Source organism: Cricetulus griseus, chromosome 2 (genome assembly GCF_003668045.3).
Source record: "Cricetulus griseus strain 17A/GY chromosome 2, alternate assembly CriGri-PICRH-1.0, whole genome shotgun sequence".
NCBI classification, from domain to species: Eukaryota; Metazoa; Chordata; class Mammalia; order Rodentia; family Cricetidae; genus Cricetulus; species Cricetulus griseus.
Genome location: NC_048595.1, coordinates 388,932,360 through 388,958,771, shown reverse-complemented (window position 1 = coordinate 388,958,771; position 26,412 = coordinate 388,932,360). Strand labels below are relative to the sequence as shown.

The following is a 26,412-nucleotide window of genomic DNA, read 5'->3' as shown; positions in this document are numbered from 1 at the left end:
ACTAAACAATAGCTGTAGGGTACCAAAGCTCTTTTTCTATTTAAAAATCATTAATTAATGAAACAGGTATTTATCAAAATCCTGTAACATGCCATCTATTCCTCTGGGTGCTAGAAATCCAATGAGCAAATGAGGCAGACAAACCTTACTCCCATGGAACTTAGATTCAAAACAGGATGATACAAGCACTAAACATGCATTTGTTAATAAACAGAATAATTTTAATTGTCATAAATGTTAGCAAGAAACTACTTCATGTGATCAATCTGTGAGGAGGAATTACTCTAAACAGGTAGCTGCATAAATTGGTGAATATAGAAGGCTGTGCTGAAGCACTCGCATCTGAACACAAACAAAAATGAGATGAATGATCCTGCCATGCCAGATCCAAAGAACTCCAGGCAGAGACAGGGAGCACAAATGCCCCAAGGTAGAAATAACATCACTGGATCCAAAAGATGAAATCAATGGAGAAGAGTGACTGGCAGCACAGAGGGTCGGTGTAGGACACTGTGAACATTGGTTAAAAAAAAAAAAAGTAGATGCTTGTTCTATTGGACCCCAGAGCAGAGTTACATTATATGATTGTGTCTGAAAAGACCCCTCAGCTGATGCAGAGAGAATGGTGTGTTGGCTAGTCCACTTGATGCAAGTTAGAGTCATCTAAAATTGGGAGACTTCAATTAAGAAAATGCCTCAATAAAATTAGGCTGTAGGCAAGCCTATAGGGCATTTTCTTAATTAATGGTTGACTGGTAGAGGGCCCAGCCATTGTGGGTGCTGCTACCACTGGACTTGTGGTCCTGGGTTCTACAAGGAAATCAGGCTGAGAAGAAACCATTCTGAGCGAGGTAACCCAATCGCAAAAAGACAAACATGATATGTACTCACTCATATGTGGATTTTAGACATAGCATAAGGATTACCAGCCTACAATCCACACTGCTAAAGAAGCTAATAAACAAGGAGGTCCCTAAGAGAGACATACATGGTCCCCTGGAGAAGGGGAGAGGGTCAAGATCTGCTGAGCAAATTGGGAGCACGGGAAGAGGGGGGAGGGAGCTAGGAGAATGAGAAGGGGAGAAGAAGAGGGGTGCCAAGGACATGAGGGAGCAGAAAGTATGAGCCAGGGGAAGAATACACTATAACAAGAATGGAGATATCATAATAGAGGGAGACATTTTTGGTTTACAGAGAAACCAAGCACTAGGGAAATGTCTGGAGATCTACAAAGATGACACCAGCTAACTATCTCAGCAACGGAGGAGAGGCTACCTTAAATGCCCTCCCCTGATTATGAGATTGATGACTGACTTATATGCCTTCATCCAGCAGCTGGTGGAAGTAGAAGCAGACACCCATAGCTAATCAACGATCTGAACTGGAACCCAGATGCAGAGAAGGACCAGTGAAGAGCACAGAGGTCCAGACCAGGCTAGTGAAACACACAGAAACAGCTGACCTGAACAACTGGGAACTCTTGCTCCCCAGTCTGATAGCTGGAATACCAGCATGGGACTGATCCAGACCCCAGGAACATGGGTTTCTGTGAGGAAACCCCAGAGATCTATGGGACTTCCTGTAGAAGCCCAGTATTTATCCCTAGCATAGGTGTGGACTTTGGGAGCCCAGTCCACATAGAGGAATACTCCCTGAGCCAAGACACATGGGGGTGGGCCTAGGTCCTATCCCAAAGATACGAAAGACTCTGATGACACCCTATGGAAGGCCTCACCATCCAGGGGGAGCAGAAAAGATATGTGACAGATAAGGTTTTTGTGGGGGGGTGTAGGGGAGGACGGGTGGGAGAAGGGAACTGGGATTATCATGTAAAACAATCCTGTTTCTAATTCAAATAAAAAAGTTGGGGGAAAAAAAAGAAATCAGGCTGAGAAGGACATGGCTTGAAAGCCTGAAAGCAGCACTCCTCCATAGTCTCTGCATCAGATCTTGTCTGCCCTGTTTGAGTTCCTGCCCTGACTTCCTTTGATGATGAACAGTGATACGGTAGTGTAAGCCAAATAAATCCTTCCATCCCCAGCTTGCTTTTGTTGTGGTGTTTCATCACAGCAATAGGAATGCTAATTAAAACAAATATCTAACAGGCACAATGCCTGAAGTAAAATCCTTAGAGAGACAGTAGACTTGGAGGTGTACAAACCTTAGCAGGTTATGTGGACATGAACTGTGCCTGCCCTCACTATTAGCAGTTTGTATTTGTCCAGTTGAGGGACAGCACAATGCTTGTGCATATTACTATCAGGAAATTCGTTAAATCCCAGCCTAAAGAATTCTTACATAAAACTGAAACAAAAGAAATTTTTAATGTTCTTTAAATTTGCAAGGAAGCCTAGAAATGACACATCCTTGTATATACCCTGCTCATGACAAATGATGTTAAACTATAAGCTTACTTAAATATTAATAAGAAAATTCTGGAGTGATGCTATTTCTCAAACATCTGCCACTTCAATGTGTTAATTCCATAATGCCAGTTGTGATTAGACTGAAATAAGTAAACTGAAATTCTGAAAAGAGAAGCTGTTCTTTAGTTGACAAATGTAAAATGTAATGGAGGGAAATATTCTAAGCTTGTCTGCAGGTTTCTACAAATGAAGGATGTGTGTGCAGACTGGAATGTCTTCATTGTCACTATAGTGTGTGTAAATTGATTCATAGTTCCTCCTTATCATTTAACTGGTAAATGATTAGCAAATTTTAAAGTGATTGTTAATTCACTGTCATGAAAAGTGAAATTGCCTAAAATATATTAGTTATATTAAAAAGAATAAAATAAAGGTAGCAAGTACTCAAAACATATTACTGCCTAATTATTTTACTATAGTTTGACATTACCAATGTCTTGATTTATATCCACATCCATGGGATCACAGGACACAGATAATTTGTAATGCTGTGCTACCAGGCAAAGTCTTTGCCAAACACTTGGTGAAATCATATTGAAGCCTGAGTTCAAAGGTGAAGCTATTCACACCATGGAGATGAGGCAACACTACCAAGTAGGCTACTCCCCCCTGGAAATTCAGAAGTTGAGCATTTGCCCACTCATCACTAGTGGCTACCTGCTGCCATCACTTGGTCACATGCATGACTACAATGTCTCTAAAAACAAACTCCTGGTTTGCAGGTTCTACTTCCCCAAAGAAACAAATAAAAGCTCATTATCAAAGGAATAAATGCCTTGTTTGTTGTTAAAGCTCAGAATTAAAAATGATTTTAAAGTAATGTGATGCCATCTCCATTTATCAAATACACAAAAAGAAAGAGCAACCATGCCACAAGGCAGTGAAAAACTCCAATTACAGATATAGGAATGGAATAAGTACTTTCAAAGAGGTTTGACAATAGAGAAGCAAAAGTCCAATTAATTATTTAAATTCACCTGCACAAAGACTTAGAGTAAAAGTCATAAAAATTTACTAATATCTGACTTATAATAGGAAGACATAATATGGCTAGATAACTTGTATATACTTTTATGAAAGAATGGTATCTCTATATTTAACTAAAGTTTCTAAAATCTTGGGTGATACAGGGACATTCACAGGACAACTGAAGAGGATGAATGTAGCATGATATACTCAACAGAAGCTCTACACACAAAATTACATGTACACAAAGAGTGATTTGGGGCAGATGAAACATACCATAATTGTCTAGGGCTGTAGAGACACAGATATTCCCTAACTTTCTTAGGGATCTATAACTTCTAATTTTTTGAAAAAACAAGACAGCTAAAATGAAAATTTAAATATATTATCCTACCACTCTCTATTTGAAAAAGGAATATATGTGATATAGTGGGCTTGAGGAGAACTTGGCTCAGGGGGTTTCTATAATTATTGTTTGTCATTGTGTTAAGGTATATTTTGTTGGCTTATTATATAGCAACACATGTATCTACTTAGCTATAAATCACCTTTCTCAATCAACTATTGCTCTCATTGATTTAGCATTTATTGTTTGTATTTCTAATCAAATTCTTAAGTTCACATTGATTTTAATTCAAATTAATAAATGTTAATAAAGAGGATGTAAGAAAAATATTACAAATTAAGGAAATAATATTGTGAATATGATTTAGGGAAGGAATCACTGTCAAAACTGCACAGAATTTAACCAAGCCTGTGATGACAAGTACTCATAGAAAATGAGTATAATTTATAATTATACATATAATTGTGTATATTAAAGTACAAAGTAAGGGTCAATGTAAAGGAAAAATAATCTACTGTCTTTTCTGATTACTACATTAATGAATGTGGAGCAGAGAAAATAAGTTGGAAGAAAAAAAATAGATTAGTAGATTTCCTCTTGAAATATAAAATAAATTTTGAATATTATTAAATAATCACCTAGTATTATTCTTTTTGCTTTTAATGTCTTATATTTTGAATCTGTTATTCATTTTAAGATGTTCTTCCATCATGCATTTTAGGTTATGATACACATTCATCTTACACATTTTTAATGGTGTTTTGACATCTAAATCAAAACTGACAAGTAGATGCTACATTATGGACTTACCTTTCCCATTCCTAAGAAATGGGCTATCAAGTTCTGTGGCATGCTTTATATATAAATTCACTTAGGGAAATGTTGATGCTGTGAATGCCAGTTCTACCTTCACTCTTGAGAAACCAGGCATAGGGCATAGAAACTCACAAGTAACTTAACAGAAACAGTTCTTAGATGATGGCTTACCTGAAATTTTAACTTGAGACACTACTCCATCTCCCCCATCACTGTGTGCTCGCACCTCGACCACATATTCTCCATCTCTGGGGATTGGGACTTCTATGGAGTGTTTATGGGTTGAGAACAACTTGCCATCATGCTGCCCATCAGGTCTGTAGAGTATCTACAGAGTCCCAAATTATGAATAGTTAATGCGGTCACAATTCTGAGCCAATGCCTAGTGTTAACATCAGCACATTGGTTCATAAAATCAAGTACATTCAAACTTTGAGGGATCATTCACACTATTTCTATTCCCTGGGAATTGGCTCCTGCTGTTCTGGGGTTTATTCAAAAGCATGTGCCATATTCTCAAGTTCTTTTTGTTGTTGTTCTTTTTTTTTTTTTTTACTTTTTCTTTGAAATGACTAGAAATATACCATGAAAAAGATGGACCCTTTTTTTCAGGAAAATATAAAATGCAAGCTTAACAAATTTTGTAGTGGCCTAGCAAAGGTCTTTCAGTTTTAAAAGCCTTTTCCACATTATTCCTAGAGCTTACATAGATAATGCAATAATGTGGATTGTTGAGAATCCATGGAAATAACCCTTTCCTTTTAGTTTACAGCAAAGGAAGAAGGCAATGCTATAACCGGCACTCTCCAACAAACAAAAATGAATGCATTCTGTCTCTTGTCTAAGCAATGGTTACGCTGACAGCTCCATTTTTTAAAGGGGGTATTATATTTATTTTGCCCGCTTGCCATAGAATTTTCTTAAAATCCACTAAATATGTTTTCTTATCTAAAGATTTTTTGTGAGATTCTGTCTTGACTCTGCTGTATGGGTAGAATGAGAAAGCCAACAGGATTTTCCTGATAGCTGAAGCAACAAACATCAGTGTCAGCAGGAATAAAGCTTACGTGGAGAAGAGGCTGGACACTTCTTACTTACCTTGTATCCTGTCACTGTGGATTCATTCGAGAGGGCAACAACATGATCCCATGTGATTATATAGCGGGAGCCAGACCTCACTGAACTGATGATACGTGGTGGTTGGCTGGGAGCTGTGGGAAGAAGACCAGGTAATGAGTTGTCACCAGATTGAACCTTGCTTCTGCAAACTATATCACATATGGTCTGTGGTGCTGAAGAAAACAATGCTGTGAGCAACAGCATCCCTTCTGAGGATTATTTCATATGTGCAGCATGATACCATATGTTCAAGAGTTCACTTAATTCTCCCATTGTGAGGCAAGGAATAAAGTCATCTTTATTCCCTTCTCATTTGATTTCTTTTTCTTCCAGTTTGTTCAGACTATTGCTTTACTTGTGAGTCTTTCTTATGCACTTGAATACTCCAAGTCAGTCTATAGCCCTAATCTATCTACTGTCCTTTAAATATGTCTTGAACTTTCTATACTGAATGTCTGATGTCCAAATATAAGGATGAATAACTGGCTATGTAGCCTCAAATCTGCCTCTTAGGAGTATATCCTATCATCTGAAAACTGCACAAGCATGCATCTAGTTTCTGAAGCAAAAATCTGGTATTTGTTCCATTTATTGCCAACCCTCAAGTTAGCAATATGTTCAGCCAACTCCACATAAGGAATAATTCCCAAATCTCTCTATGCTAGCCCTTCATACTAGCTGTCAGTGGTTCTCTTCTCGATTCTGGACTCGCTCTTCTGCTTTTACTCTAATTGTCACTGTCCGTTGTTTGCATGGGAGTCAGAATGATGGTTCCACATAGCATAATTAGGTATCTTTCTGACTTAGAAAGACAGGTTATTATCACACTCAGAAAGTACCCCAACTTTTCATGTTGACTTAAAAAGTACCTCACATTTTGAGTTCAGCAAACTTTCCCCTCTTCACCACAGAGCCATGTTTTGGTCCTATTGGTGTTCCAAAATTAAATATTTCAAATTCTGGATACTTATTTTCTCTCTTCAAAATGGTCTTCTCCAAGCTTCTCACAAAATGGGTCCTTCTTATTTTTATCATATATATTCTAGCTTTCAGGGCATTGTTTCAAAGTCCTTCCAGCCATTTCATTAGAATTGGCTCCAACACAAATCATTTTCACTTTTATCAGTTCAGTTATCCTATTGTCTGGGGACATAGCCACACTTATTGAACAGGGTTTTAGCTTGAGTTTTAAAGTTTGGTGTGGTCTCCTTTGTATCCTTTCTATGTAGAACTATTCTGGACATAACACATATTTGTAATAAGAAAATAGGATGAACAACATCAATAAATAATGCTCCATTTGCAAAGCAAAAAAGATCAATATTTAAGAAGGAAAGCTAATTGACTGCTGTCATAAGCTTAGTGCAAGCAGAGTACAACTCAAAACCATGTCTGACACCATCTACCAACAAGTGTATTAGGAGATGCGTTGCTTAGTGATTTCCAAAACATTGCAAACACTAATGGCAATCATACTTAGAGAAACTTGTGACTGTCCTAAATTCCTGCATACAGTTGTTCCTTTGTATTCATATTCAACTGGGTTCCAGAAGAAAAATGCCAAAGTGAATATGGTGAGATGAGAATGCCAAGATCTAAGGAGCACTTGTCATGTGAACAAAGAGAACAGAGAGCAGTCTCAGTGCTAGACAGTTTAGATTGTATCTATGTTATACAAGGATGATCTATGAATAAAGCATAGGAAAATCAATACAATTGTGATTTTATTATACTTTCAATGCACCTGTATGAAAAAAAGTTAAGTTAATAAACATAGACGGTAGTCTAGTTGATTTTCTAATGGCCTATAGTTTGAAGGAGGGTCTTGCTAATGGTCCTGGGAAGTAGAATAAAAATGTGTAAAAGCATGCGTCTCAGTTCTCCCTTATTGGCAATAGCTAGGGATGCTGAAAGACATTCTAAGGCACGATAAAGGATGTGGCACTGAAAACCAAAAGTGTGTGAGCAGCTGGATAGAACATTCTTTTCATATTTGCCTACCATCAGGATCTCATTTTAATCAAGTGGGAGCTTTTGGTGTGTCTACAATCGAGTTATGATACTCACGGGCTTTTCTGGTGAAGGCCTCGATCACGTCACTTGAAGGTCCACAGCCGGCACTGTTGCAGGCTCCCACTTCAATGAAGTACTGGGTGTCGGGCAGAAGGTTCTCTAGCCTGGCTGAGTATTCCTGACTGGTTACTTGAACTCGGTGTGCAGCTGCTTCTTTGTCATGTGCAGCCCAGTACCGAATCTGCAAATATCCAAGAGGAGTGATATTTTACTGTGATAGAGCTCTTTGTATGAAAAATTCATTCCCATGGGCTTTATTTCCCTGGTAGCATGTCACCATATTTTCAATGCCACATAATGGCGCATTTGCTCTCCTATTTGGCATTTTCATAGTGAGATCTAACCAGAAGTCGTGCAATTAAATGAAATCTACACTCCGCTGACTGTAGTAGCCCTGTGTTGATGAGAGAGATGGAGGAGGCAGGGAGGCTGATAAGATCTGCTTTCAAAATATGAAAGCAATCTTTCTGGAAATACTTATGACAATAATTTCATTCTTAATTTCTTTCTTTATGTCTGTTTATATGGTTTCAATTCATTATGAGATTCCGATAGTTTGGCAGAAATATGCCTTGCTTGACAAAAATCTCATTGTGTGGTCTAGAATGCATTGGCAAATGACTTTCTTCTAACAAAATCCTCTCTGATGTAAGTATATATGTAATATTATGTATATATGTATATTAGCTACTTACTAATAATCATTTATGATTATTTTAGAGAGAGAGAGAGAGGAAGAGAGAGAGAGTATGCCCATTTATGAAAGTCTGATAAAGCCTACATGTGGAAGTACAAGTTTAACTTGCAGAAGTTGTTTCTCTCATTCTATCTTGTGGGCCCATTGAACCCAGAGTACCATAGTCTGTGTAAAATACCTAATTATTTGGTGAGTTATAGAAATTACCACTGATTAAGATATTCAAAAATATTTCCATGTTATTATTAGAATTATTCCTCTTGTTAACTACAGCCTTCTTTGTCTCAAAGCTTAATACAAGTTATAAATTTGAATTTGATTCCTAAAGGCTAGGGGTAATAAATCAATAATCACATCTAAAACACGAATAAAAATGAATTTTATAAGTGTATTTGAATTTTGCATATTTAGATACACTGCTTAAAGTAATGGGATTTTATTTTCAAAACCAGCCAAAATACCCTGATAAAATCATATAATCTTAATATGATATTAAGTTTCTCACTAGCACACAAGCACACACATGGCCAATATAAAATGGAACTCAGTGAGCCTAGTCTACTTGGTACATTGCAAGGTTTACATGTCAGATGTGTGGGTTTCTAAATGCAGGATAATTGCTCATTGTTTATTGGTTTCTTCTGTGTTACTTTTATTTTCTTTCTAGTGGTCACTTTGATGACGTCAATATCATATTTTTGGATGGTTTTGATGGAATCACTGGCATTTCTATCATCTCAAGACACAACAAGTGAAAATGCACAAACAGCCCAGTAGTCTAATTTCTGTTGACAGGTATCTGGATAGGGCAGGACCCTCCTGAGAAGTCCCCAGTTGTGCAGTGCTGGAAGATTTAGACTGAGATCCCATTCACTTAAGTGTGTGGAAGATGGCTTCTATCTTCATGGGACTTTGAACTTGACAACACATGAGGCCTTTGCCTTGCTAACCAGGGGAGAAATACAATGAATATTTACATTCATAGAAATTCCAGGCACTTCATTAGGATCATCCACATACAGTATCTTCTAAACAAACTTTGAATGGTAGAACACATAGAGGTGTACAGCAGTCAAAACCAATGACTTTAAGATTCCTGAATCTTGATATTTATGTGTATTGCACAACAATGTTATAAAGCATTATATCATAGTAGCACTTATATCCACTTCAAAGAGAAGTTTATAGACCATGCTGAATTTATGTCATTTATGACACAAGTTAGAGTCATCTGTGATGAGTGAACCACAATTGCAAAAATGCTTCCATAAGATCAGAATATAGGCAAGCTTGTGGGGCATCAAGTTTGTGATTAATGTGGGAAAGCCCAGCCCACTGTGGGTGTTGCCACACCTGGGCTGGTGGTTCTTGATCCTATAAGAAAGCAGGCTGACTAAGCTATGGGGAGCAATCCAGTAAGCAGCATCCCTTCATTGGCTCTGCTTCAGCTCCTGCCTCCAGGTTACCGCCCTGTTCAAGTTCCCATCTTGAGTGCTTTCAATGATGAACAGTGATGCAGAATCATAAGCAAAATAAACCCTTTGGCCCCAACTCTATTTTAGTCATGGTGTTTCATTGCAGCAATGGTAACCCTAACTAAAACATAGATTAAAACAATGTAATAAGATTCTATAAACTCATGTGATAAAATGAGGATTAATCACACACATTTTCTTACTCAAAATCCCATGTGACATTTGGGATGTCAAACATTAAGGATGTACTGCATTTTTCTTAATATTTTTGAAGCTATATCCTAAAAAGACCTGTTCATTTGTTTATCCAGCTCTCTAAGGATCTAGAGAGTAACAGTTTTTAATTAAAACTTAGAACCAACACAAGCAATAACCTTGTAACTTGGGAGCAAGAAGATCATCTAAAGGAGTCCCCAGTGTCTTTGTTTTAATATGAAACTTGTACGGCTTTGTTCATATGAAAATTAACATTTCACAAATAAACACAGATAGCTTCCTTGCATAGTTAGACTCCCGTTAAATGTATGTTTACCCATGACTTATATTTCAATTAGTCCTCAAGTAGGGATATGAATGTAAAATATGGCATTATCTCTGAGGAGGGAGTTATGTGCTCATAGCTCACTGACAATGGTCTATGGGCAGTTATTTGGTGTGGGAGGAGACTCATTTTCCTCAGTGTTGTAGCAACTAGTTAGGTTCTTATGTTCCAGGAAACACTCACCCCACAGACTTAATTAAATTGAGTAGGCTAGAAAAAAAAAGATATCAAAGTACAAGGGGGTGGGTATGAGAGAGGATAATGGGGGCCAAAATGCCCCAAACTTGAAATTGTCAAAAATATAATAAACATTTAAAATAATATGACATCATTTTTATCTGAAGTAATTATTAATTGTGATGTTAGAATTCATTCCCAAATAGAGGATGGACTTGGGATTCTTGATCCTTGGGTCAAGCTTATGTGTATAAAACATTAAACTGATTCATGAGAAAAATGTTCAGAATAAAGGACACAACCTTCATGTCAATCAGCACAAATGTAACAATTGAGGTTACTTTCCAGGAAGTTCACTGCAGAAGATACATGAATGAATAGGAACTGATTATCTCCAGCAATAGAGGAAGTACACAACAAATAAGAGATTATCAGTTTAGCAATAGAAATTTTTTTCCATGTGTATATGAATGCAGGTGCACTTTTTGTGTGTGGGGCTCTTGTGCACATATGTGTGGATATGTGAGGATAATCTTAGGTATTTTTCTTCATGAGCTGTATTAGAGCTTGCTAAGGTGGCTAAGTGGGCTGGCCAGTGAGACTCCTGGATTTAGTTGTTTCTCTTTTCCCTGCTCTGGAATAACAAGCACTCACTGCTCCAACTGGTTATGTTTGTCATATGGTTCTGAGGATAAAACTCATTGTTGTAATTTAAGAAAAGCAGCATTTGAGAGAAGGATGCCATGTGACAGGTTTCAAGCAGAGGGTTTTTCTTTTTTTTAATTAGGGGATAAAGATCATAAAAAAGGGAAAGAGGAGAGGGAAGACTGGCATCCGGGGATAGGAGAAGAAGGAAAGAGGAAAGAGGGGCAGAGAGAGATGGGGGGGGAGAGATAGGAGGTGAGCAGGGTCCTTTTAAAAGGGAACATAGTGAATGTGCACAGGTGGTGCTCTTAGCCGCTGCAGCTGAGGATGTATCCTGTCAGAACCCCAAGGACAGGCCAGTGCAGATGCCTGTATACTAACACATGTGCTCAACAGGCAAACACTTTACTGGTGGAGCCATCTCCCCAAAGCCATAAATTCACCTGTGCATGCTAGAACAACATACCCTACATTTACTTCTCTAGTTTTAATGTTGTAGCATTGATCTGTTTCTCTATTTGTTTTTTTTAAGTATCCATAGGACCCTTGTCTACTGTTAGCTTATAATAGTGCCTATTAAATAATTATGGAATTGCTCTACATTCTTCCTAGATGGTCAGCTCTGTGAGGACAGGTATATGCTATTCTAGGACCCCTTCATTCATTGAATACATGCAGCCAAAACACTCATACTCAGAAGATAAAAATAAAAAATTATTTTTTTATTCTAGTCTTTGGAGAAGACATCAACCTATTCCAAGTATGATGCAGACAGCTTTTAGTGAATGCCAGACAGCATGTCTCTCTGCTCCTACCAACAGCAATGTGTCTGCATTCAGCTTGTTCAGTGTGAAACTTGCTCAATAGGTGCTGGAAGTGGGTTTAAGGTAGTGCCTATGGGGTGTTATTAATCAGAGTGAAGAGTGAAGGAATGACTGACCTTCTCTCCAAAGCAGAGCCATTCTGGGCCACAGACACCAAGTTTAAAAGTCTCTAGGGTGGACTTCTGGGTGTCCACAGTACCTGCCATTAACATAGAACACCCCTCTATCTAACAATAACTTAGTCATTTCTTCCCAACCATTCCCTAGAGCAATGTTAAAATAAGTTAACAAAAAATAATGAAAGAGCACCTTTCCCCCTACCTTTGTGTCAGAGATCCTAAGACAGGCACCTTCACCAAAGGAAGACAGCTGAGCCCTCCCTTAAGATTGGTACATGCTCAGCTGACAGTTTTCCCTGTAACATCCCGTGGCCCTGCATTATAAATCCTCTATGATGACTGTATTCATAACAACCTAGCTCATAAGAGTTTTGCAATCAAAGCCTATTTGGCTTATTTTCATTAAATTATTTCAGCAAATGTTCTTCCACTGAGTGAACAAAGTTAGTCTTTTGTGGACGCCTGAGTAGGAGCTCGATGTTGATAAAACATCGCTGATAAGTAGAACTTCAGGGATCACTCACATCACAGGAAAATCATAGGTTAAGACTAGAAGTAGGGACTGTTTCATCAAGAAGAGGGGGAGTGACTTTAAATTTTCCAAAACATATTTTAAAAACCACACACACACACACACACACACACACACACACACACACACACACACACACATTTTTAGACTCCACTGCCTGTAGTACTTATTTGATATATCGAGAATTTAACCTTGAATTGGGCCTAAGCATGCGAAATGTAGGATTTCCTTACCACTGTATTTTATTTCACATTTTTAATATGATGCTTTTGCATCTGTAGCTTTATAACTCAGATTCATCATATATTTTAGGGAAGAAAAGGGACTGTTTTTCATAACCATGTATGTTACACTGGCTTCTCACATATTTTAAAATCAAAACAATAATCATATCATAGTCAGTCTACCTCACCCCATATACTCACAGGAATTTTTTCTTACAAGAGAAATAAATAGTACTACCTTCTCTCCTTTAAGCTTCTGTGCTTGTCTCTATGACAGCTAAGGTTCTGAGTGAGAAGCTAAAAGGCTTTTTAAGAAAGAAAAATTAGAAAGATTCCTTCTCAGACTTACTTCAAGCTTTGTAAACCATCTGTTCTCAGGACAGACAAGGGCCAGATTAAAACCTGGCTGTGGAAATTATCAATCAGACATGTGGTATGCAAATTCAATAGAATGAACTTTATTGTGTGTTTAATGGAGAACTCAATAAATGCTTTCATCCTTGTATCTATAGGTATTCTCCTCCTTTTCTTCCTATTCCTCTTTGTCCTCCTAATCACCATCACCACCACCACCATCAACATCATAACAATCACCTCTAAATGTCCATGACACAGAACAGGGTGTCATGATCTGATGAGACAAGTGTGACTTCCTCAATTTTAGAGATGAGGAAACTGGGAAAGTCAGTGTGCTTCCCCCACCCCAACTTGCTTCGTGATAGAGATGGTATATATGGAGCCATGTGTGCTCTATAGCATAGTTCATAACTTTATATATTATCATGCTCCAAAGAGCCAGATATCTGGAAGACTAATCCATAAGAGGGCACATGCTCTGCTCTCTTCAAGCTATCTTCTGAGAAATCCTTATTTGTCAAAAATTACTTTTTGCCCTTTGTGAATACTTGATTGAGATAAACTTCTCAATCAAAAAGCTTATATTCTGATTTTCGTCTGAATGATTGGCATCACCGCATAGCTTTCCTCCTCTTCTACCATGTTGGTTGAAATATGTATGACAAACGTACTATATAATTCTGTAACATGTTCTTTTTAAAATTTTTGTTTTATGTGTATGCATGCTTTGCCCTCAGAAGTGTATTTGTACCATTTGCATGCTTAGTCACAATAGAGGTTAGCAGAGGGCACCAGATCCCCTGGAACTGGAGTTACAGACCACTACCCTTCTTTAAGCAGCCTTTGCCTGGCATTTTGTCAATGTCATGAGAAAGGTTAACTAATACAGTTAACTAATACTCAAGAATACCTGATGAATGTCGACCATGTTCATAGAACTGTTCTCAGCTGAATTTGTTGATGAAATATACGACAGTAACAATTCAAGGCCTGCGTTATCTTGGCTCATGGTTTCAGAGGGTTCACCCTACAGTTACTTAGAGAGATCCAGTCTATGTGTGGTCACCTGGCCCCTGAGCTAGGTGATAATATTAGAATGGCTGGAGACTGTTCATTTCCTTGCTAATCAGGAAAGAGGCAAATGTCTTTCATGAATATTATGAGGCATATATTTAGTATATTTATAATGTTCATTTAATTTAGCAGTTATAACTGGAATTAGTAAATAAAAGAAGATAGTACTTTTAAAATTCTGATAGGAATTAACAAAATGTTTTCTAGAATCTTGAGGGTTGCAATCATTTTATGATGCTGTATATCTTACAAGAATATGGCTTATAAGGTTTGGGTATGGCACAATGGTAGAGTGCTTGGCCAGTACATGGAAGCATTGGGATTGACCTGCAGCGAGGGAGACAGGATGAGTGTTACTATATAAGTTTTTATTTTAGCCTAATCATTGTGTCCACAGAGGTCTCTATGTTCCCTCCTAGAGAAGCCATGTAGAAACTTCAGTGTTGGTCAATTTGTTTTGTTGTTATTGCTTATTGTTTGTTTTTTTCAAGACAGGGGGTTTTCCTGTGTAGCCCTGGCTATCCTGGAACTTACTCTATATATCAGGCTGTCTTCAAACTCAGAGATCTGTCTCTGCCTTCCAAGTGCTAGGATTAAAGGGTGCCATCACACCAGGTTGTTACTCAATTTTTAAATGAGATATAATATCTGTATGTGTTTATTGGGTCAATGATGTTCAATAAATATATGATGTGCAATGATCTGATCATGGTAATATCTCTCTATTACTCCTTAAAGCTTCCATGTAGAAGTTAAAAACTTAACTCACCTGATAGCTTTCCACAATTTTCTCTAGAACATGCTTCCAATGAACAGATATCTCAGACGAGGATAGCACTTTCACCCCTACTTCTGTGGGGGCTTCACTGGGAGCTAAAATTGCACAAGACTGTTACTTTTCGGCCAGAAGTTTACATAAACAATTCAAATAGCTCTTGAAGCTTACACAAAAGTTCAAATAAAGTTCTTTTGTATAGGGACGAAAAAGAACTATAATGTATCTAGTAAATAGTTTTAATAATCTTTCTAATTATTTGTCTCTATTGTTTTTATTTTAACTTTGGTCAGTGTGCATATTCACACACATTGATGTTGACACACAAATACAGGTGTACATGCCCTCACACACAGACACACACACATACCACACACAGACACAGTACACACAGACACACAAACACACTTGTACACATGTGCACTCACACCACACACAGACACATACACATGCACTCATATCACACACAAACCTGTGCACATATGCACACAAACATATACCACACACATACATAGACATACACTCTCACACACATGCACTTTAACAAAACAGGAAACTACGGGGGTCTCAGGATGTCCATAAACTAGTCATTGTAATTTTAAAAACACTCCCAACTGGTATGTTCCATATAGCCTTTTTATACAAATTAAATTTAATTACATAGTTCAATAGTTTTACTTGCCAAAAATGGGGAAATTGGTATTTTGTATAAACAGACATTCATGAAAATTAATTTTCTTATTGCCATCTATATAAATTGCCAGTACAGATAACTATTAATAAAATTTTCCTCTCATGTTCAAGCTAAGATTATAAAACAGTTCAAGATCCTTGAAACAAGTTGTAACATTCCCGTTTCTTAGTTTCTGGAGAGCTTTTCCATGCCTAATCTTTCAACTGGGCATCCGGTCAAATATCTATCAAAGACTTCTTCCTCTCAAAACAAAACAAAAAAACTAAATTACATCCCTGTTGACATTTACTCAAAGAACCACGAAATCCTTGAAGCAGGGGTCAGCAATTTTTATTTTCTTTCATTACGAAGACATATCCTATTTAAGAAATATCCTACATGTGAGCAGCTACCCATCCCAGTCAAAGTAAACAAGTAGCACATGACTGATGTCTTAGCAGAAGAAGACTGACAACCTACACAAGTTGCAACACATGCAGGTTTTATGAGAAGTAGTCAAGAAAGAAATATGACTAAATATAAACATCTGTGACTGAATATAGGAGAAGTGTGGCTGGTGCCTAAACACCGACTTTAGCATCAAACAAAGCAGTAGAGCAACATGGATACTGGATGGAAAGATAATTGAAATAATTCTAACTTGTATTTTCTCTGTGAGATCAAGTCCTGTTTTCAGTCTCCAGCTGACAACACACAAAGGAAATAAAATATGCCATTTGGGGTGCTTACTGGCTGGTTTTGAATTTAAATGATTTTTTTTAACCTTTTATTCTCTGGAGGTATTTAGTTTGCTTAGTTGAGAAATTACTCAGCTTTTATGTCTGTGTTTTAATGAAATATTTATATGTAAAATAACATGCTTGTTTTAAAGATATTATAGGATAATTTGAAATACATTACAGTTTTTAGAAATATGGAAACTACTAAGGAATGTATGTTAAAAATTCCTAATGACTTCTAAGAAACAGCTCTAAGAAACAGCTCTCCATTTATTTTTGAGTAATATATTGCCAGGCTGGTTGTACACACTTGTGATTTCAGAAGGCTGAGGCAGAAGAATTTCTGAGAGTTTAAGGCCAGCCTGGGTTGCATACTAAATGAGACCTTGTCTCAAAACAACAAAACAACATGTAAATCAGCCAGGCTAGAATATTGCATTACTTTCTCTAAAAGGACAAAAGAGAACTGTGCAATACTTTAGTTTTTTGATTCTTCCTTTTGGGTGACTCCTGTGTGCACCAAGAGAAACCTAGTCAAGAGTTTTTGCATTAGGACACAAAGCATGAAATCTTTTCATTTTCCTTTCTATCCATCTATTTCTCCCAGAATACATATGAATTAGAGACATAATAGGGATGTCTTATCTTTTACGTGTGTGTGTGTGTGTGTGTGTGTGTGTGTGTGTGTGTGTGTGTGTGTGTGTGTGTGTAGAAGCCAGATGTCAACGGCAGATGTCTTCCCCTATATTTTCCAACCTTATTTTTGGGACAGGGTCTCTCACTGTGCATGAAGCACACTGATTAGACTGGAGTAGCTGTTCATCAAAGTGTCTTAGCACTGGAATTATAAAGCAGGCACCACCAATACATCTTTTTCTTACAAGGGTGCTGGAGATCTGAACTCTGGTCCTTCTAGGAAGCCCGTGGGCAAGAAAGCCCTCTTCCTGGCTGTATCATATCTCTTGTGTTGTACGCACAGGTAGGTGCATACATGTATGTGGGAGCATGTGTAGATAAGATTATGCTCAGATATATTACTTAACTGCTTCTCCACCTTTTTCAGACAGGCTCAGTGGACCAGGAGCCTGCTTATTTAGCTAGCCTTGCTGTGAGCATCCTGGATCCTGTTGTCGCTACCTTCCCAGCACTGAGGTCACAGACACACTATAGGGCCTCACTGGAATCCATGCTTGCACAGTAAGTGCTTTTGCCACCTGTGCCTTCTCCAGCTCTGTCTCACATTTTTTAAACAGAAATATGTGTAGTAAAGAGCTTCACAGTTTACATGGGAATCACAGAAACCAACCTTAAACTGTGCTCTGTTTGCATTTATGTAGAGTCCTGGACAAGCATGCTTTGTTTACTGAATATTCCCAGAAAACAAAAAGTCACGATAGTGTTGATGCCCTATCCTCAAATGTCTCTCTCTTCTTTTAATTAATTTATTCTTCCTTCTCTCATATATTACATCCCCATCATATTTTCCCACCCTCCTCTTCTCCAGTCCCTCTCCATCCCTCCCTCCTCCCCCAGATCTACTTCTCTGTCTCCCTTCAGAAAAGAACAGGCCTCCCAGGGACAGTTTTTATCTTTTAAAGGAAAATTTCAACTGGCTAGGGGAGGTAGCTCAGTTATCTGTTAAGAGCTTGCCCTTCAAGCACGAGAATCCTAGTTTAGCCCCAGACTGCATGGAAAAAAGCAAAATGCTAAGTGTTGTGGTAAATGCTTGTGACTCCTAGCTGGAAGGCAAAGACAGGCAGATTCCTGGGGCTCTTGGCCAGCCAGCCCAGCCAACCTGTAGTATTCAGAGCAGGTAGCCGCTGTCTCAAAAGGAAAAATCAAAAAAAACAAAATTCAAGGTGGATGTTACCAGAGGAACAATACCAGAAGTTTCCCCATGACCTTTACATATACAAACCAATAGGCCCGCACATATGCCCTCAGGTGCACCACACACACACACACACACACACACACACACACACACACACACACACATTCACGTACACATGCACACACACATTGTAATATTTAATTTTATTAACAAAATATACATAAATGCTGCTATTAGACAAAATTTGAGTTAAAATTCCAGACAAATTTACAAATACAACATATACTACATTTTTTAACTAATAAAAATTTTAAGTTACATCATTTTTCTTTTTCCCTCAACCATTCACATGTACCCCCTTGTTCTCTCTCAAATTCGTGATTTCTACTTCCTTAATTGCTGTTATGAAGTTTTCATTGTTGGTGAGCTATATTAATATAACCTGCTGAGGTTTTTTATTGTTACTTGTATGTATATGATTTTTAGGGCTCAACACTTGGTATGAACCAATTCAGGGTCTTGTAATGGAGTTTGAAACTACATAGACACCTGGGCTGGAGAGATGGCTCAGTAATAATGAGCACTCCATGGCCTTCCAGAGGACCCAGGTTTGACTCCCACATGATGGCTCACAACCATGTGTAACTACATTTCCAGGGAATCTGAAGGCCACTATGTGTAGGCAAAATATCCACATACACAAAATAACAAAATATATTTTTTCAAAACACACAGAAAAACATAGACCTCATGTAGTTTTCCAAGTATGGAGAATTCAGGCCTCAAAATTATAATCATGAGACTAGGACTGGGTTTCATCCGCCAACAGTTTTAAGAGCTATTTCCTTATTTACAAAGATAGAATCAGAAGAATGAGGACTTAAAACATTTTTTAGCAACACTTTTGTTATTTGCATGGAGAGGCTGACATTTAAGACAGCACTGGCTTAAGAGAGCACTTGCTTACCAAGTACACACTAATATAAGAAGATCTTAGCATACAATTCCTGAAGGAAAACATAATATATCCTACTAAAAAATACAGTTTTCAACCCCCATGATGCCAGGCATGTCTCTCATTCACCTACCGTCTTGTGCTGAGTTGATGACAGCAATGAGGCTATAGGGCCCATCTCCTTTATTGTTGAATGCCTTCACTTTTACTTGAAAAGCAGTGGAAGGGGTCATGGTTTCATCTTTGTGGACATAGCGACCAGTGTCTGGGTTAGTAACTGTCACTTTCTTCCATTCTTCTCCATCAAATGGCTTAAAGGCCACTATGTAACCAAAATTGTTACCATAATGGTATTCTCTTGACAAAGGCTAAAGAAAAATTCAAACAACAAATAGCTTTGTGATATAGTTTAATAGGGAAGGGTCTTATTAGGATGCAATCACACAGAGAAGCATGTGCTAGGTAAAAAAAGATACATATTTCATAAATTATTGATAGTTGTGAAGATGCCACAGCACCCAAATATATTCATCCATGAGATGATGCCATTACTGGAATGGTGTCCTTCCTGCTCTCTGAACACATGTGTGCCTGCAAACCCCACCCCACCCACTCCCAATTAATTCTTCCCTCCCTCCCTGTGGGAGAACTACTATGTCCCATACAGTGTTTTCTCAGCCCATGGAATCTGCCAATCAACGAATCTACAGTGTCCCATATGCCACCTCCAGGCTTTCTTTCCTTTCCCCTTTCATATTTCTGTGGTCAATTGTCCACATTTAAGTTCTTTATCTACTGCTACTCAACGCCTGCAAAATAAGTTGTACAAAGACAGGAGTTTCATGAATTTTCTCTCATTTTCATCCTTAGAACCTAGAGCAGGGCTGGAAGGATAGAGGATGAATGACTAAACTGCAGAATTTAAAGGCCATAATATGAATACAGATTTTTGAATATCTCAGTTATCACCAGAAATTGATTTTTAGGAGGAGTAGGAGTGCAGGTGCCTGGGAGGAAGAGCGGTCTGTACTACTCCCATGTGCAAGATGCTGGCTGTTGGCATCTGCTTACTCAACACTGCAGCCATGCTTCACTTCCTGGAACTTATTCAGGGTTTCTCAGGAGGTGTGTGATGGTACAGACAGCCCTGAGTTAAAGGAAGTTCTAATACCTTCTATTTGTACTTCTGAAGGTCTTAATTTTTATAAATGTTTGCACTTTGGAATACAATATTGACTCTAACACACACACACACACACACACACACACACACACACACACACACACACACTAAACTAGCAAAAAAAATTTTTTTTCCTAAATCTCACTTGAGGAAGAGGTGAAGTAAAGGGCCATATAGCAGAATTATGTCACTTTCTACTATCTATCCATTTCTTGGATAAATCAGTTTAATTCATTAAAGAAATAAAAATAAAGCCTGACAATTTTCTTGCCATCATTGATACCTTGTTGTGACTCTTTATTATTTTCAACAGTCAAATACTAAAAATACAGAATGAGTGGGTTGTGCAGAGTATGTATGTATAGGTGCCAGAAGTCTAGCTCAGACAATTGGTGGCTGTCATACCTTCCTCTGTCTCTATAGCTCCTGCTCTGCCAACTTAGAGTCTGACATAATTTTCCTTTGAGTCACAAAAGCTGAACAAAATGTTTAGCTCTTAGTGTCAAACCCTTTGGATGACTACTTAAACAGATTAAGATGGATTATATTAGTGACTGAAGTCATATTTGAGTGAGTTCCACTCTTCTGTTTAGAAATGGATTTGATGCCATTTGTGAACATAATCTTTATTGTGTACATCTCCAGGCAAAAGGTTACACGACTTATAATAGGTTAGTGGGTATCATGTGCTCACAATCCCTGTGGGATCAAATAGTTGGGTGTTTTCTAGGGCAACATATCCCTGAGCCGCCAGTGTCTTGTTTGGCACAGGAACTGCTTGCTAAGCACAGGAAGACAGATGAAATCTGATGTGCATTTATGGGGGGGTAATTATTCTTTTGCATGCATTGAGTATTCCCTTTTATTTTCAATTTATTTTTAATAAAAATGGGTTTGCAATTAAAACTAGCTACTCCATCATCTCCATCTAGTCTGTTAATACTTACCGCCCATGTTATTGTCAGCTCTCTGTTGCTTCCACCCCCACCTCCTACATCTGAGGGAGCCACATTTGGTGCTGAAACAAGTAAATTTACAACAAGTAAATAGAAGCTAACAATGTTTTTTTCTGACAATATAGCACTTATTTACCACAGAAATCATGCATTCTTTATCCACTGAGAACAGCCAGCAGCAGCAGGAGCCACTCAGCCACACAAACAGAGGTGTATATCCATACTTTCCCATCATCCTTGGGTCTCTGTGTCTATTGGAGATGGCACCATGTAGTTTCTAAACTGGAGAACTGTTATTTACTTTTCCTTAATCCCCTGGATAGCACAACTCTCCTGTCACTGATGGACATGGAAGAACTCACACACATTTTTACATGGAAGGAGTTGCACACATTTGCATGGAAGAACTCACTCACAGATTGTGCATGGAAGAACTCACACACAGCTGGTTTGTAGTTGACCTCAGAATAAAATTTTAGCAATTCACCATGTTTCCTCTTTTAGCCCCATAAGTCACTCTTTCTCATTCTTTTAAAAGTCACATTGCTTCTGTCTGCACAGCCCAGTGTCTTTTTTAGTTTTTGTCTCTCCTTGCAATCCTTTCAGGGTAGGCACTGCTTCTTTCTGAATACATGGACTTGGCTTCTAACTAGAGGTGCCTGTCCCTGCATTCCCAGCCATGTGAGCCAAGTTCAGTGCTCCACAAATGCATTGGCTCCATGTAAACTGTCACCCCAAATCTGTTCACACCCTAAGGAGATGAAGTGTCGGTGCTTCCAGAACTAAACCTCTTCACAACAGGTACCTAGCCACATTCATCTCAAAATGTACCTAGGAAGGTAACACTCAGGGATTATCAGTCTAACAAAGAGATGTGACTCAATGAAACATTTTAAACCTTCCTTGATGAGATATGTACTTCAGCGGCATCAAAACAAATATGCGTCTTTCTCCTTCTGTCCTTCAAGTTATGCGATATCCTTTCCACATGAAGAGATTAATATGAAAGCCAAGAGACTAATTTACTATTCAGCTCTCACCACTTATATACTAGAGAGCAAAATTGGTTACACAAGGGTGTCCAGAGGTGAATACATACATACATACATACATACATACATACATACATACATACATACACACACATACACACACACTCAGCCCCCCATATATATACATGCAGACATACATACAGCAGGCCACGCTGTTAAAACTGCAAATGCTCTTAGCCCCATAACTAATATTGTAAATTTAGAACTCATTTTCCTATGGAAAAACTAGCCAACATCTCTTGCTAAAATCAATAAATCAGATATTGTTTTACTCTACATACAAGTAGAGTTATCTTGGGGAAATAATTTCAAAGTAAACTTAAATAAACTGTTATAAAAATGTGTAGAACCAAATATTCCTCTTCTCAGGGCAAGTGTATTTGCCAAGTCATTTCCTTGTAATACTTTTCAATATAGGCAATTTAAACCTTTTAAGTTGTAACAGTTAAAAATAGACTGTTTATATTAGATTAAACATCTTCTATTTTGTGATAAATTAATTACTCTCTAGCATGCTTCAAGTAAGGAATTCAAAGTCATTTTCTTTTTAAAGATAGTTCATTCTGCCCATGCTGTTAAACTCAAAACAAGAAAACCACCGGGCTAAGAACTGTGTTTCTTGATAGAATATTGTGCTGTTTTGCCTAGATTGTTGACTTATTGATTATTTTTAGCTTCCATAGGGTAGAAACAATTTTTCACAGAGGGAATGGCACATAATATGTCTAAATTGAGTCAGAAAACCCAGCAGTTGGCACTCTCTGCTCAGCCATGCTCAAGGAGGAAGACTTCCCACAGAAGGAAGACTTCCCACAGAATACTGGGACTCAGGGAAGTAAATCTTGGTAAACATTAGCAGTCATTGCTTCAGGCTCCAGGCACTTACCAGGGAACGAACTTGGTGTTCTTTACATCATAAATTATCAAAACAAACTTGCACTAACATTTAAAAATAATAAATTATTAATAGTGAATAAACAAAATTTATAATTGTAAACTAAGATGTTTTAAAGCATGCTTTTGCCAGCATTTTGGATAAAGAGTAATTTATTTCTATTTGTAAAAGGGCCACCATGTTTTAGATTATAGATCCAAAACAGCTTGGAAATCAATTCAATATCATGGTTGTTTTTTTCAGGGAAAGAACCTAATGTTTCCAATTTTCCCTTTATATTTTAATTCTTAAATAATCTCCAGTAAGTAACTCTTTGGGCTTTATTTGACAATATAAAAACTGGCATGTAAGAAATTCTGAATATGAAGATCATGTATTTTCTAAAGCTTAACTTTGATACAAAATATGCTGACAAGTTATTTTGGCTAATTGGTGCTTTATCATGTATACTCATCTTAACACAAAAAGGTAAACATCAAAATTTCAATTTACATCAAAATTTCATTATGATTTTTTAAAAAACTAAGACATTGATTTTTATATGTCAGTCTATAAAATCAAAGACTGACATTTAATGTTCTATTATCAATGAATAGATTGTTTTTAACAGTTTTTTTTACTTTTGAGATTACAATATAATTATATTATTAATGCACAATTTTGAATGGCATGTGATTGTATTATTAGCCCATTCTTGATTGTGATGTTATTTTTGCTCATTAAATTGACTTGAACTTGCAAATATGTACAAAAGCTGCCAAAATTAATGTTCCTTCACTTGCGGAGATTTTGATGAGGGGATGTCCCAGGATGATGCACAGCAAATGGGATGCTTTTGTTATCATTTTTAATCAAAATATTATTTCTTAAATTATAAACATGTCTTCTATTTCTTCATATGGAAATAGCCATCTTATAATATATTTAGCTGAATCTAAGAGTGCTATGTACTGAGTCACAGAGTTCTGAAGCAATGATGCCAGGGTTTCATCAGACCAATGGCCTACAGTTCACCACTATACACTATCTTCAGAAAAGGGGTATGAACTAGAATGATCGAAATTTGGATGTTGTCTCCCATTGGCCAGGTATAAACTTACCCTACTCATTTGCAAAATCTGGAAGAATGACACAGGCATAGTGACACACGCCTATAACCATTAGACTCAGGAGGCTGAGGCAGGAGGGTTAAAGGGTCAAGAAATGTTAGTCTAAATAAGAATGCCTTATTGAAGAGAATATCAGCAGTGATAGTACTGATTTGGCAATGTTATTGTAAGAATTAGGTGAAGCAATGCAATTAGAGAGCGAGCAATATATCTGAGAATACACAGATAACTATGGCAGCCATTAAAGCTGGTCAAGGAAAGACTAAATTATCTTCTGTTGCTGGCCTGGTATGTGTTGTAGAGTGCTGGGATTTATTTATTTATTTTTACAAACTAAGTGAAGCAGAGCAAACATTGTTCCTGGACAGGATCTTGGACTGGGAATGAGATAGCATGTCATTGCTGTGTTCCCTGTTGGGCTCTGATGGCATTTATAGGAAGTTATAAGAATATCAGAGAAATAATTAATTCCTTAATGCAATATCACTTAAGTAAAAATAATGAAGGGGAAGACTTGTAAAAGTTGATTTTAAAAAAGAAATTGGTTGGAACTAACACCCTTCTTACAAATTTAGGTCCCATGTGTCCTTGACATGGCTTTTCCTGGCATGAAGGGACAGGACACTAAGACAGAAAACTCTAGCTATGTGTAGTTGAAGTATTAAATACATGACTTCTAGATGTATCATTAGATATAAATTATTTTTGTAGATTGTAATATAAAATAAACTCACTCTGATATTTGAAAATGCATCACTTCTACTATGAGATATAAAAACTACTTTAGACCTCAGAGTAATTATATCTAGGTAGTGAGCACTTTTAAACTATATTATCTGAGATAAAAATAAAAATGTCATTTACAGAAAAATGCCTAAGAAAAAGGGAGGAGGCCCTGTGGATGAGCAATGACCAAGATTGCCTTCTACTCTGTCGACAATATTCACTAAGAAAACTGGTGTTCAAAAAAGACACTGTTCACACTATAGAAAGTGAATTCAACTCAAAGAGGAAAAAGTAGCCTAAAAAGGTATGATGTTACAAATGGAATATTTACCTAATCCAACTTAAACACTTGGAATTTTCCTGAAATTTTATTCTGAAATGAAAGCTTGTTCAAACAAATCAAGTTTGATTTCTTAGTATGGAATTCTGTGGTCAAAACCACCAGTCACATCACGCTCCATTTGTTTTTCTTTGTTTTTCAAGAAAGGGTAAATCATCACACAGAAGCCACCATTTCGACAGAGGTGGCATCTGAGAGAGCAATAAATAAACAAACCCAAGACCTGGCTATGTGGTGTCTGTGTCAACCCAGATTACATCTTCCTCGTAATGAAATTTCTGTGATGTAGAGAAAACAGAACATTCCAGGTCATTTTGTAGGAAAATATACTAAAACAAAAAAAATTCTGGTGACATCTGCCTTCATATTTGAGGAAGAAATTCAAGCTTCAATTAGGATTCTAATCCAAGTTCATAAAGTAGATGAGTCTTCAGAGTCCTGTTTGAAAAGCTATCTTGAAGAGATAGCCCAGTAAACTGGAAGAGACATCTGAATTTGAACCTTGGAAGTTCCAAGTAACGTCCTTAACTTAAAGTCAACTATCTGAAACTCTCCCACCCATTAACAAGCCCTCAGAAACAAACCAGGGATTTTAATGATATTTTCTTCCCTGTGTCACAATCATGCTTATCTGAGAAGCTGCATAAAACCACACAGAACTCTATAAGGTAGTTCATGGTGGCCATCCCCATGATATTAAAACTTAACGTTCTATTTGGAAACCGGGCCAAGAAACTGGGGCAGCCAAAAATATGGGCAAGTG

The 26,412-nt window shown here is 37.4% G+C and overlaps 1 protein-coding gene across 2 annotated transcripts in view; it reads right to left on the bottom strand.

Moving 5' to 3' along the window:
• LOC100759179 (contactin-1) overlaps positions 1–26,412 on the bottom strand; it is a 285,961-nt gene that overhangs the window by 25,044 nt on the left and 234,505 nt on the right. For both annotated transcript variants that reach the window (XM_027396333.2, XM_027396334.2), the window contains exons 18-23: positions 21,519–21,589; positions 19,522–19,756; positions 15,181–15,284; positions 7,741–7,927; positions 5,653–5,765; positions 4,726–4,882 (exon numbers count right to left, since the gene is read on the bottom strand). In XM_027396333.2, the coding sequence (XP_027252134.1) occupies positions 4,726–4,882; positions 5,653–5,765; positions 7,741–7,927; positions 15,181–15,284; positions 19,522–19,756; positions 21,519–21,589 (867 nt within the window). The remainder of the gene's footprint in view (positions 1–4,725; positions 4,883–5,652; positions 5,766–7,740; positions 7,928–15,180; positions 15,285–19,521; positions 19,757–21,518; positions 21,590–26,412) is intronic.